General features: G+C 43.6%; 1 protein-coding gene across 3 annotated transcripts in view; it reads right to left on the reverse strand.

The window, feature by feature from the left end:
* ST8SIA5 (ST8 alpha-N-acetyl-neuraminide alpha-2,8-sialyltransferase 5) overlaps positions 1-14116 on the reverse strand; it is a 71482-nt gene that overhangs the window by 44030 nt on the left and 13336 nt on the right. For 2 of the 3 annotated variants that reach the window (XM_069881015.1, XM_069881011.1), the window contains exon 1: positions 936-1896. In XM_069881015.1, coding sequence (XP_069737116.1) covers positions 936-1066 — 131 coding nt within the window. In that variant the 5' untranslated portion in view covers positions 1067-1896. Of the gene's footprint in view, positions 1-935; positions 1897-14116 lie in introns of those variants that run through there. The other variant, XM_069881012.1, reaches the window with a different exon arrangement.

Genomic DNA, 14116 nt, shown 5'->3' on the forward strand with positions numbered 1-14116 from the left:
CAACACTCTTGTCTATACATATTAATGTCATGCTTGCTGTTACCCCCGATTGAGAAACACTGGCTGATTTGTCAGCATTTTGCTTGCTCTTGGCACAAGGCAAACAACCACAAAAGTTGCAAATCAGGCAAGAAGCAAACCATTGATCTCTTCCAGAAAAAATGTAGCTAAATTCCAGTAAAAAAAATCCACAGCAGCTGCCTATGCTACTGAAACCCACTTAACTCAAAACTATGGAAAAGAAACATTCCCCTCTACAAAACCATATCAATCGTAGCACCACAAACTAGATTAAGTAAAATAAAGTCTGCACTGGTCAAGGTTAAACACTTGGAGTTCACCACTGGTGTTGGCAGCAAAAAGAGCACTAGCATTCTCAGATCAGAGACTGATTTGCTTTACAACAAAGCAGTCTCAGCAGTTATTCATGAGAACACAGCAGTAAAAAAAATGAAAGTGCTCCCTCTGTTATTTGGAACACCAATATTGTCACTGTGATTTTAGGAATTGTGTCCGCATGTTTTTTACTAAAGACACTGAAGTTTAGGCAATGAGCGTGCTACCTTAATTCAACCTCGCAAGCCATTTCAGCTTGAACTTATGTAAGGTGAAAAGCAGGGTCTGATCAGGGGCAAATACTCAGGTGGTACAAGTCAGTCTCGCTTAAGTTAAGGAAGACCTCGATCTTTACAACAGCTGAGGACTAAAACACAATCTAAAAAAAAATACCAATTACATTCTGCCTAACATTCTCCTTTATTAATGATCTAACAGACATTACAGATAGTGGAGGCACCTTCCCAGACAGAGAAGGTATTAATATTGTCGGCAAAACACTGAGAAGTGGTTTGAACTGTTACAATGCTACAACTGGATCTCTGAATCCATTCAGACTGATCAGAAAACTTTTCCTATTCCCTCAAATCCCCCCTTACCTTTTGAGATAGTTTCTCCCGTACAGGATCTGCTGCAGCAAGGTGACCACGGCAAAGGCGCAGATGAATATGAAGAACAAAGTTCTGTTTCCCAGCAAATCCCTGCTTGACGAAGGGTCAGTGTACCCCATCCTTCTTTAAAGCCACTGAAGCTCCACTGGGTAAAATTCAGTTCATTTTCACCTTCATGCCCTTTTTGCTGGGAAGAGGAGGAGAATGCTTACTGTTTTTTCTCGGAGCGATCCAAGGACAAGGTATCCCATTGTTTGGCCCTGCTGCCCCTTCCTTGCCCCTTTTAGCTCCAGAATTGTGCGCAGTGGCTTGCTTCCATGGTAAAGTTTCCAGGAGATTCAGACGTGGGTAACATCTAAAATCATCTCTCAGAGCTCTTTCAGTGCAGGCACCCTGTGCTGTGCAAGAGGCATTCTGTTCCCTCTAAACCTCTCTCAAAAACCCGCTGCTAGTAATTATCTATTTCAATCCCATTTTCATATTCCAGATGGGGGAAGCTGCAAATAAACCAGAAAACTGCAGCCAATGGCAAACACAGGGCTCCGGCAACCCGCGTTGGAAGCACATAATCGTCAGCTCTTCTTTGCTTCTGCTCAGTGATTCCAACGAATTGTGCTCGCAAGGAGACGTGACTGGGGTGTGCTATTAGTGAACAAGCATGTAACGATCATGAGGATTTCATTCAGTCCCCTGTAAAAAAAAAGAAAAAAAAACAACAGCAGCAATCTGGTCAGACCAGCAGGAAAGCTGCACTGCATTTTGTGTAGCAGGCATGCCTTCGGTATCGTAGCGTTTGCATGCAGAATGCAGTGCCTTTAGTCATTCACCACTCACTATTTGGGCTCCTGCATTTCCCCTGGTTATTCCTCCAGAGTAAGCACAAGCAAGGTCACTGTGCATCTCTTCAAGGACAGCGCTCTCCGTTCCTGCATGCTGATTTATTGGAGGCTCTGAGTAGCCTAACAGCCGCAGAGAGGGAGACTGCCTCTCAGTGCGGGCTCTAAGAACCATTCATTTAAAGAGACAAATATTCTGATTGTTCCTTCCCACAAACAGTTCTCTTTTGAGAGGGCAAGGCGACAAGACCTTGTCTACAGCCATCGTAGCTCCTTTAAAATCCTCCTCATTGTCAGGAGAAGCTCAATTCAGCTCACAGGGAAATTAAAGGGAGTTTTGTTGCTGATTTCACTGGGAGTAAAATCTGCCCCCAACCCTTGTCTTCTTAAAACAAGTTCCAATGAAAGCTTTATCCATGAATGAAATGCCTTGGCTAGAAATTTGTTTTGCCCCAACAACAACAGGCTGCAAAAGGATTTTTACAACAAAATGCAGGGAAAAAAATCTTTTGTCTAAAAGAATGAGAAGATTTTTGTATGAATAAATTTTCCAACAGTTAAATCAGCGTATGCAAAACGTTTCAGCATGCCAGCAGTCCAGCTGTGCGAAGCAGTGAACAGGGACTGTTTCTGTACTTTGTCTCAGCTGTAATTGGTGCTGCATGGGAAGAAGGGCCAAAGGTAACTTTACGCAACCCTTTCAACCTACTTCCCGAAGCCAGGGTTAGTCCTCAGCACGACCTACAGCAATTTAGACAAGACAATTAAGGGCTAAAGAGGGCTTTGCCTCACCTAATTTTAAGCAGCAACAGTAATAGAAGTGTTAGAGGAAGGAACCTGGTCACCCTGAATTCCTGCAAGCAGGAACCTCCATGGGACATCCAGCCTTTCTGATACCCTTGACTTTGCAGAGAAGGTTTAGGGATCCAGCCTCTAACGTGTCCTTCTTCTGTGCCTTTCAAAGTTCCCACATGTTCACTCATGAACCCTGCTAAATGCTTCAGGTATCACCTGTGTGTATAAAAGGAGTGGCAATCCCGGTTCGGATTAGAGTTATCCAGCCCAGTGCCTTGTCTTTGACAGTGGCCAGTGATGGATACATAGGGAAAAGGAGAACAGGAGGGCAGGGATGTGTTGATACTTCCTTGGAAATCTCTCTACCACTACCAAGAAGATAATGTTTCAATTAGAAAAATAACTGAGTTGGATGCACTGATTTCTACTGTACTGGGAATAATGCACATACCAGGGGACTGCAAATTAAATAGGAAAAGCAGTTTGATTCCCTCTTGTCACAGTCATCAGCTCTAGGGCCAAATATGTTTCTTTTAACAATTAGACCATCTAAGCCCATATACTATTAGAATGTTTCCATACTGAACCATTTAGATGGATCTAACTGCACACCCTTCTTAGTTACCGTAAAAGCAATGTGGCTGTCAGAAAACCCAGGCTGGGACCCCATAGGATACTGTGCAGGCTGAGAGGTAAGGGAAGATGTAGGAAAAAAGTATTTAATTCTTCGACTTATTGGATTTTTACTGATAGCTTTGAAAAAAAGAAATTTGTCTCAGTTGCTCCAAGAGTTATTTTACAATAACAGCAAAGTATCAGGGGGCAGAATTTAGCTTTTTTATGACATTCTGTGGGTGTGATGCCAGTTCTGCACGTGTTCATGTCACCTGGGTTTTGGTGAAAATGTTTTCAGTCTTTCTTCCTCTAATCCTCTCCACTCAAAGTGTTCTTTTTCTTGAGATATCTGTGCTGTGTACCAAACTCATGAGCCTAGCAGCTACTCTTTCTCCTGTAATCATGGTCAGCCTGAGCTGCAGTAAACAGCTAAAAAGTGCCAAGTATTCTCAGTCAGTCTTTGATTTTGTGTGTCCTCTCATTCTTCTCTGTTACATCAGAGCTGGCCAGATGATACAGCACCTGAGCAGCTGACGTGCAGGAGACGTACATGGCTAAAAAAGAAAAAAAGCAAAGTACAAAGATATGTGCTATAAGCAGAGGGGGTTTCTGTGCCAGATCTTGCACAGACAGCATTCTTGATGTCGCTTGTAAAAGAAATCTGTTTGCTGCCTTCATCCCAGTACTATGACAACAATGCAGAACTGGGAGCAGAGCAGCTCTGTGCAAGCACGAAGAAATAAGACACCTATCGACAAATTTCAAAGGATGCTCAAGGTTGCCTGCAGCATTTGTTGTGAGTGAAAATATTCACATGATGTGTGCAGAAGGGTTGATGAGCAATGTCAGCAATCCTTCCCAGGGGCTCTCTGAGAGTCGGACTTGTCAGCTACTGGCCTCCTTGCAAGCATCACACCCCTGCAAAGAACAATTTGACTTTTTTTTCAGTATTTTACAACCTGGAGCTGTTCAAAAAAATGTGTAGATGTCGCATATTGAGACACGGTTTAGTAGGCAAGGTGGTGTTGGGCTGACGGTTGGACTCGATCCAACCTTAATGATTCCACGATCATATGAAACACAGATTTGCTGAGCACGCCTTGGCCTCAGGTGCTGTGCACAGCAGTGTCTGCTGGTCACACAGGCATTGACCCTGCCACCGGCAAGGCAGCCACAGTGACACCGGTAACACACAGGGAGTCCAAGTCACGTCACGCTATACTCCGCTCAGCTTTGTGCCAGAGCACAGGAACCCAGTAAATAAATTCTCTTCCGTCACTGGAGGGTCAAGTATGACTTAACTAGCATCAGGCCCTCAAAACACCTCCTATGAGATTGAGAGAGAGGGTGGATAAGTGCATAAGATGAGAAAGGGTATTCCTGCATAGTTTCTTGGAGGATGGACTTCAGACGCTAAAGCAACAGCAGCAAAATGGAACTGCTCATAGTTTATCATAATATGAAGCTGCCAGAAGCAGCCTGTCTTACACACTACCAGCCTTTGTTTGTTGTATGTGAGCTGCTTGCTAAGTATCATCAGAGCTAATCTACGGCATGAAACAACTCCAGCCTGAGCAGTGAGACTGTGAGCCCTCTAACACAAACATGAACATGCTCCAGACAGCGATACCCTCCAATGGGAGTTGATAGTTTTCTCTCAAGTCCAAATGAAGCAGAAGTGAATTTAAACAAAATAAAAAGGCTAATATGGGATCTCAAAGACAAAGAAATCTTGGCTAACCACCAAGACTACATTTCTGAGGATCCAAAAAGGAAAGCTGAGTAAGCAGAAAGGCAAAACCTGCTAGGAGTCACACTTCACTTCTCTTTGAGCAGGGAACATGCACATCTCTCTCTCTGCTGAAAGGACAGTGTGCAGCCCTTAATTCTGAGATGCAGTTTATTTTTTAATGTAAATGAAACAGAAAAAATAATTTCTGTTAGGCAGGTCTGACTGGGAAATTCCTTAATCTGTCATTTGAATCAGTGTTTGACTGATTATGCATGCTAATTTCAGCTGAAAGCAAGGTCATCCAGTGTCCCAAATAGCAGGATCTATCATGTTAAACTTATAGCACTGTACGGGTTCAGAGTAAAGCAAAACATGTTTCCTATTCCCCTTCTGGACCTCAGCTTGGACTAATGTGTTCAGTTCTGGAGCCCTCAGCACAGGAAAGACATGGACCTGTTGGAGCAAGTCTAGAGGAGGCCACAAAGATCATTCGAGGACTGGAGCACCTCCCATATGACAGCCTGAGAGAGTTGGGGTTGTTCAGCCTAGGACAAAAGGCTCTGGGGAGACCTTTGTGCATCTTCCAGTGCTGAAACGAGCTACAGAAAAGCTGGGGAGGGGCTCTTGATCAGGGAGTGCAATGGATATGATGAGGAGAAATAGTTTTAGGCTGAAAGAGGAGAGATTTAGATGAGATCTTAAGAAGAAATGTTTTCCTGTGAGGGTGTTGAGACCCTGGCCCAGGTTGTCCAGAGAAGCTGTGGCTGCCCCATCCCTGGAGGGGTTCAAGGCCAGGTTGGATGGGGCTTTGAGCAACCTGATCCAGGAGGTGCATGGGGGTTGGAACTGGATGGGCTTTAAGATCCCTTCAAACTCAGAGCATTCTCTAATTCTATGATTTTCTTCTCTCCCTTCAGTCACTCTCCACTCTTCCTCAAGTGTGTTATGCAGATTAAAGAACACACAGCACAGCTAAATACTGTGGGCTGTAGAAGGCTTTAGTGGAACGCTTTTTATATCTCACTCTACTATCTTTTTTTTCCCTAAAAAAAATTAAATCAAGTCTATTTACAGTTTCTACAATGCTTGTGTCAACTGCTAGAACCCTGATTTTGCAATGTACTGGCACGTAGGTATATGCCTGTAAGGTTTTGCTGAATGTGAAACTCATAAACATATGCTTATCAATATCAGTTCTTTTGCAGATATAAAACATGAATTTATTAGCATAATCTAGTGCTTAACATAATGTCTAGTCCCCCATCACTGCCAGAAATCCATATGTCTTAAACTGAAACGCTGAGGAAAGCTGAAAGGATTCAGCTAAGCTGTAAACATTTATTTCCTTCTGAACGGGGCTAAGCCATGAGGAGATGACGGTGGCCACGCTGGCACAAAGCCTCCTACCTGTGGAGCTGCCTGATGGGAAGAATTGTTCTGAAGAGAACATATGGTCTGTACAGTGCATATACACTACATCATCTATTGAATCATGACCAGTTTCCTTCCAATTACGGGTCACAATAAGCACTGGGGGAGAAATGATCCAGTACATAAAATAACCCTTTTTTCACACTGCTGACGCTTTCCCTGTTGGAAAAGGAATGCGGTCTTCTTTCTGGTAGGAAGCTCTAACGCAGAGGCTGCCATAGCTATAGTGCTGCACATTTACAGTTCCCTACAGCAAGGCTTGCTAAAATATATAGAAAAGTACAAAACCAAGCTGGGCTCAATGCTAGGCACAGTCTTGCTTCCTTAGTGGTGTATCTGGATTCCTGGAAACTACTGTGAGCTTAGTGGGTTTGTTATGACCTCGTACGTGCTCTTAACAACCCTGCAAATCATTAAGAGTGATGAAAGCTCATTTTCTCTGCAGAGAAAAAGAAACAGGACTAAACTTCTTTTACAGGAATCATCTGTTAAAAGCATTAGTTTGACTTCTGAGCACAGTGTGAGAGCCCTGGACTTAGCACCAAATCAATAAGACTCAGATATTGGCAGAACAATGGAGTGGTCAAAAGGTTCTCATGTCCAACACTTACCCTCAGAATAGGAACATGATATTACCTCTGTCTCAAGAAAGTCATAACCCTGAAACACTTCATCAAAACCAAACTTAAAACCTTACAGTAAAAGCCTGAACAGTGCTGCAATAAGCGGCAATCACTCCACAGGTTTAATGGCCATTGAAAGTTTCAACATTTCTTTTCCCTGAAAATATTCTAGCATTAACATGAATATTTCACATGGTCGAAACAAAAAGTACGTATTATCTAATTCTGAAAACCCTAATTATTAAATATTTCACCATTTTAACAAAACATTTTTGGAGTAAAAATAAAAATTTTAATCTGAGATATTTTAAATACCCTGTAATATAGCATGTAAAGTTCAGAGTATCAGAGAATCAGAGAATGGTTTGGGTCAGAAGGGAACTTAAAGCCCATCCAGTTCCAACCCCCGTTCATGGGCAGGGACACCTCCCACTGGATCAGGGGCTCCAAGCCCCATCCAACCTGGCCTTGAACACCTCCAGGGATGGGGCAGCCACAACTTCTCTGGGCAACCTGTTCCAGCGCCTCACCACTCTCATAGAGAAGAAATTGCTCCTTATATTAAGTCTAAATCTGCCCCTCTCCAGCTTATATCCATTCCCCCTCGTCCTATCACCACAAGCCTTTGCAAACAGTCCCCCCCCAGCTTTCTTGTAGCCCCCTCAGGTACTGGAAGGTCACAATAAGGTCTCTTTGGAGCCTTCTCTTCTCCAGGCTGAACAATCCCACCTTCTATATTCCACCTTCCTCCAGTCCTTTCTTCCCTCCGGCACAAGATGACCGGTACCGCCTCCTTTCCGTCGGCCAGAACGCTTTGCACATTTATCAGCAGTATTTGGAGGTGGTGCAGAACTTTTGCTAGAGAGCCTGCAAGACGTTATTTATGTAAATAGCCGAGTGCAACCACTTGGTTGTGTTTTTTTCATCAAAAACCTAAAATGGGGAAGACAGAGTGGTAGTTCATCCACAGCCTATTATTAATCTCCAGCTTGGAACAGCATCTGGCCTACGGGATCCACTGCTCTACAAGCAGGCATCAACAAAATGCCTTTGACAGGGAGAGACATCCCCAGGAGAGCTCTCCTTTGAGGAGAAGGAAGCGCAGCATGGCATTTAGCCAGAACAGGGGTTTTTGCAGAACATTCTGATCATCACCACCTTTATTTAAACTTCACTTTCAATCAGCTTTTTCATTTTCCTCCAGGTGTATGCAGCAGCTCCTCTGGAGCAACGAAGTTTGTGCGTGGGGTTCTTTTCATGCGGTGTGGGTAGGAATGTATGTGGGAACTGTAATTCAGTCACTTTAAATCACATGAAGCTGAAGCTTGAAAGGAAAAATAATAAATGGTTCAGATTGTCAGGCTCGGTGCAATTTTCAATCAATTAAAGCTAATTTTAGCATAAGGGCATTTTATTTTAAAAAATTTCTCCTGGCATTGTGATGCTTTCATGTTACTATATAGCAAGAGGGGTCTTGCTGGGAACAAGTTAGTCTTGGTTGAGCATTTTCTGAATTGCATTGTTAGTTTCTGTCAAATGACAATAAATAAGATCCCAACGAGCGAACAGCAGCTACAAAATAGGTAGCGGCAGCGCGAAAGCAAGACTTTGGACCTGAGTAAAGGGGGAGGATAAATCTAGAGCCTTAGCATGCTAAAAACATAGTTGTTTGGGTACAGAGTCTTACAAACTCATTTTTCTATGAATTTAACTTTCAACTGTGATTAACTATATTGGGACATTATACAGCGAAAAGTCACCAGTGAAGATATTCTACATCAGATAATTCCTTTTTTCATGATGAGTTTAAAATTAAATATTGTATCTGCATTTTTTATCTTAATTTTGTGAAGTCATCTTGGTTCCCATTTCACAGGTGTGGACGACACAGGAACAGACAAATCAGTATTCCTCTTCTGCAACCAAAGCAGCACTTGAGAAAATTAACTATGGTGCCAGATTCACACTGAAAGTCTCACAGGTCCAAAAGCTGGCCAAACGATGAGGAAAGCTCTTCCTTGGTGTGTTAACAAAAATCTTAACTAGTACCGTTTCTGGGCCCTTGCAGTTTATGAGAGTAGCTGGCAAAGAAAGAACGATGCTGTGAGTTCTCCTCTGTTCTCCGCAGCCAGAATCACAGACAAAATATTTGCTTAATAAAGGGGCAATAATAATGTGACATTCTCCATGTGGTTTTTTTTCACTGTGTCAAAGAAGAGATTACTACTGTTGCATACTATCTATAAACTGATTCTGTTTTTCTTGAAGATTTAACAGACAAGGAAATTAAAGGAAAAGTTGAAAAGGTGTAGGGAGACTGTTCCTTGCTCATTTTTAATGGAATACTTTCTGGCCTTTCACCACCTGTGAATTCCTGTTTTCTCTTGCTTTTCCTCCCTCAGGTCTGTACCCGTCCCTCACATGCACTGCCCTGGGTAGCGTTCTTCCATTCACTTTTCCCAACTGGAAAAATGCAAATACAAAACAATAGGGAGATTAACACCTTATAGCACACAAGAAGCTACGGCAAGGTCCCTAATTCCTCTGACATCTCATTTTCAGGTGCTATCTCCTTGCCCTGGATACCTTGGATATTCAGAGCAGCCCTGCAACTGAGAGCAGCGTGCAATGAAGGACTTGGGATGCTGGTGGATGAGAAGCTTAACATGAGCCAGCAACCTGTACTAACAGCTCAGAAACCAACCATGTCCTGGGCTGCATCAAAAGCTGCACGGCCAGCAGGGCAAGGGAGGGGATTCTGCCCCTCTGCTCCTCTCTTGTGAGACCTCATCTGCAGTATTGTGTCCAGTTCTGGAATCCTCAACATAAGAAGGAGATGGAGCTGTTGGAACAGGTCCAGAGGAGGGCTATAAAGATGATCCGAGGGCTGGAGCACCTTCCATGAGAGGACAGGCTGAGAGAGTTGGGGTTGTTCAGCCTGGAGAAGAGAAGGCGGCAGGGAGATCTTAGTGAGACCTTCCAGTACCTGAAAGGGCTGCAAGAAAGCTGGGGAGGGGCTTTTGACAAAGGCTTGTAGTGATAAGGCAAGGGCCAATGGGTATAAACTGGAGAGGGGCAGATTTAGACCAGACATTAGGAAGAATTTCATCACCATGAGAGTGGTGAGACACAGGAACAGGTTTCCCAGGGAATCTGTGGCTGTCCCATCCCTGGAGGTGTTCAAGGCCAGGTTGGATGGGGCTTGGGCAGCCTGACCCAGTGAGAGGTGTCCCTGCACAGGGCAGAGGGGGTGGGACTGGGTGATCTTTAAGGTCCTTCTCAACCCAAATGATTCTACGATTCTATGACCACTACAGGTTTGGCTTGGAAATCCAAGGAAGCTGTAGTTTATATCTATACATATAGCATTTATCTGCTATGGGCAAAGGAAGGACATGCCTTTCCCCTTCACATTGCTCCTGCCAGTTGATGAACCAGAGGAACTGGCTGGTGCTGCAACAATCAACGCTTTAAACACTGCACTATGGCACATGATCTCAGTTTAGGTCACCAGCTTCACAAGAACACTTATCTGGCTCTGGGCCACACACCTGATAAATCCAAACTCAAGCTATGACCGGCCGTACACAGAGCAGAGCTTGAATTTGGATGTTAAATACATACTTGAATTCACCAGCTGCTTCCTGAAACCAGACCATCACCCCTCCCTGAAATATACAGGAAGGCCATTTACTCTGCATTTCATGTCTGTTGCCCTTCTTGCAATCTCACTCCCCACCAGGACACGTCTGTGGCTCCAGAACTCACGCAATCCTGTTGTAAGCATCCTGTTCCAGCAGCCACTGAAAAGCTACAGTGCTACAAAGAGTTATGGTTCAACAATATCCATCCAAGTCGGCTTCAAACATCAGCTCCAAGTGTTTCATACTCCACTGTTTTTAATAAGTTATTAATATTAAAAGAAGTTCAGTTATAAAATCATTAACTATTCCCTAGTTTGTTATGTTTGCAGAATTATCCTGTCCTTTTTTAACATAAACCCTAAGCTTCCTCCCAGCAGGCTTAAAGCCGAGTTCATCCTTATCCTCATCCCAACAGGAACAGTCCTAACTTTCATTTGCTAATCAGGAGGAGGTTTGGGCTCAGCTCCATGTGTCACCAGGCTTCCTTCATGACTTCAGGCAGAGCTACGCTGCCATGCTAAGATCTCCAAGCTGGCTTGAGAAGGCAAAACAGCACTTGTGTGAAAGCACGGCTGCTTCCAGCACTTGAACTGTGATTTCTGCACGGTGCGGTGGAGTCAGCTACCACTTAGTCACCTCATCGTACACTCCATATGCCACACAGATGAGTATCTTTACCCTCCTCAGCATCTCTTCCCTCATTTCTGTATGAGCAATCATTGCACTTCTTGGCCATGCAGGTGTATTGCAGGAGTGACTACGACATGAATAAAGTCCAGATTAGAGAACACAAGGTGACAGGAAGACTTTATAACAGCTTTCCAGTACTGAAAGGGACTACAGGAAAGCTGGGAAGGGGCTTTTGATCAGGGAGTGCAGGGACAGAACGAAGGGAATGGTTTTAAGCTGGAAGAGGGGAGATAGAGATGAGTTCTTAGGAAGAAATGGTTTCCTGTGTGCGGTGAAGCCCTGGACCAAGTTGCCCAAAGAAGTGGTGGCTGCCCATCCCTGGAGGTGTTCAAGGCCAGGTTGGATGATGCTCCAAGCAACCCAGTCCAGTGGGAGGTGTCCCTGCCCATGGTGGGAGGTTGGAACTGTGTGATCTTTGAGGTCTCCTCCAACCCATTCCATGGTTCTACAATTCCATGGTTCTAAAGCTTTTGACTTGTTCCATAAGGCAATAAATGTCTTCTGCCTTTAAACATATGACTTTGTCAGTCTGAGGACTGTGAGAGCACAATCCACCTGACTGGGAATAGGATTCAGTTCCCTACGTGCTGCCATCCAGGAGTGCTTTACATGCCACAGGATCATCTGGTTAAGTGTCGTATACAGCCTGTGGGAACCAGGAAGTCTAGGAATTAATAGCATTAAACACAGACGTACCTGACTCCCACCCTCTGTGGAGTTAGCTGAGACTTAGCCAATACGCTCCATGGAGACTAGCAATTCTCTTCATCCCGAAGTTTCTAAGCTATGTCAAATAAATCACATCCTCAAAATGACTTTCTAGACCATAACAGGAGCTCAGGAAGACCAGGTCAGTTGCAGATATCTGCATGGTGAATGCCTACAAGCTGGGGAGAGGACCAAGTGTGAAAAGAGCATGAAAGCAAGCTGAAGTTAATGCCAAGTAAATAACATAAGTAAGCGAGCAATTCATATTTTCCCCTTGATATTTACTCCACTAAATGTGCCTCTATTGATTGGAGTGAAACTGTCACATAAACTCACATCTTCTGCAGCCACACACCACTGAAGGGGCATGAAGCTACAGAATTTCACCTGGTTTTCCAGTAATATTCTCGTCCTCTTTTTTCTCTCTCATAGCTACTGTGGATGATCATCAGCAAATGAATAAAACATACATCCAGGCGAATGAAATAACATGTGCCAGCTTTGCTGCTGGCGTTCTGTCCACATGACTAGCACTCCCCTTCGCTAACCCTTCTTTCCACTTGTACTATTAACCCTCCTCACAGTCAAAAGGAAGATGAGGCAAATCTGGGAATCATGATATCTCTTCTCCCACAGTAAGATTGAATCCAAGCTGAAAAGATGGGGGGGAGTTACACTTTCAGACAATAGAAGAAAATCAGGTACTTTAATATTCCATTTCTCCTAGAACTGAAAGAACTTTAAAAATAACAGAAATGATATAATTCAAAACTATTAAAAGGAAAAGCCCCGTTACATAGCATGTAACTTTTGGAAACTCCCTGCCACATGGCAAAATGCTTACTGAGATTCAAAAACCTTTTGACGACCCTTGCAGAGAGCATTAACAGCTTCACAGATTGCATACCAACCCCCCAGAATCACTTGTGTGAGCCACTCAAAACTTACTCAGTTTGGCTGTTCTGCAATCATCTGTCAGGAAGGTGAAAGATAGGAACAGCTTGCATGACCCAAAGCATTTATTATTCAACATTCCCTTATTTTCATGCCCTTTGCTAAAATGCCTGACCTCCAGGCTCCCCCACAGGGATGGCAGAGAACAGTGGCAGGAATATAAAATGAAAAAAATACTCGTGTTTATATAATTTGGCTCTTGGATGAAAGCTGAGAGAGAAATCAGGGAAGCTGGGGACTGTTAAGAGAATCTGCCCTGGTTTTTAGGTTATATTTCACCCTTTGGTCATCTCTCTTGGCTGCAGAAAAAATACCACCCACTGTGGCAATAACAAATGTAGCTTATTGGGGCCGCAGTTCCCGGTGCACTGCTTTATCTGCTATGAACACTTCAGGAAAAGGAACTGAAATGTGCCTACAAAAGAAATCCTCGCTTGCTGCACCATTTGAAGGTTAGCAGAGAAACCCTCGCACAACAAGCAGCTAACGACTAGGGAAACGCCAGATTTCACTGAGTTGTGCCAGGGACATATTTGGCCATGTATTTTTCATTTGTACATCCCCCATAAGTTTGAATCATCAGTCAGATTGTGCTTAATCAGAACCTAAGCTAGTATGTGCTTAAATCAATGGGAGATAGTCTTGATTTCCAAGGGAGGAAGCATAATCTAAATCACTGCACTATCAATTCAGACTCCCTTTTTTTTTGTTGTTCTCACAGCAGAATCTACTATGCAGGTGGCTTTAATCTACCCTGGTAATAGAGAATCTATTACTGATAATAGAGAACCTTAATCCAGCAACCGGCCAAACACACACAAGGTCTTTTAAAGCCCTAGGGAAAGCTTAGAGCAATTCTAGGAAGCATCCACTATCATATGGGACTGATACACAGAATAGCTATTTCAGGGTTTTTTCCTTATTTGTTACCATGCTGGGTGAAAAAAAGGCATTAGCTAATTATTTTAATTGCACTTTTTGTAGTATTTCTCATGGGACCTTTGCTGTAGCTGCATCAGCTTGATCTCATCTGTCTGGGGGATGGGAAGCTATTATAAAATGTGTTCTCCCCAGAGTGAACAGGACTTTCTTTTGCAGCTGTCTTTACGGAGGTGGGGAACTATTGGAAACAGGTGTCTTG

The sequence above is a fragment of the Phaenicophaeus curvirostris genome, chromosome Z, assembly GCF_032191515.1.
Source record: "Phaenicophaeus curvirostris isolate KB17595 chromosome Z, BPBGC_Pcur_1.0, whole genome shotgun sequence".
In the NCBI taxonomy this organism is placed as follows: domain Eukaryota; kingdom Metazoa; phylum Chordata; class Aves; order Cuculiformes; family Cuculidae; genus Phaenicophaeus; species Phaenicophaeus curvirostris.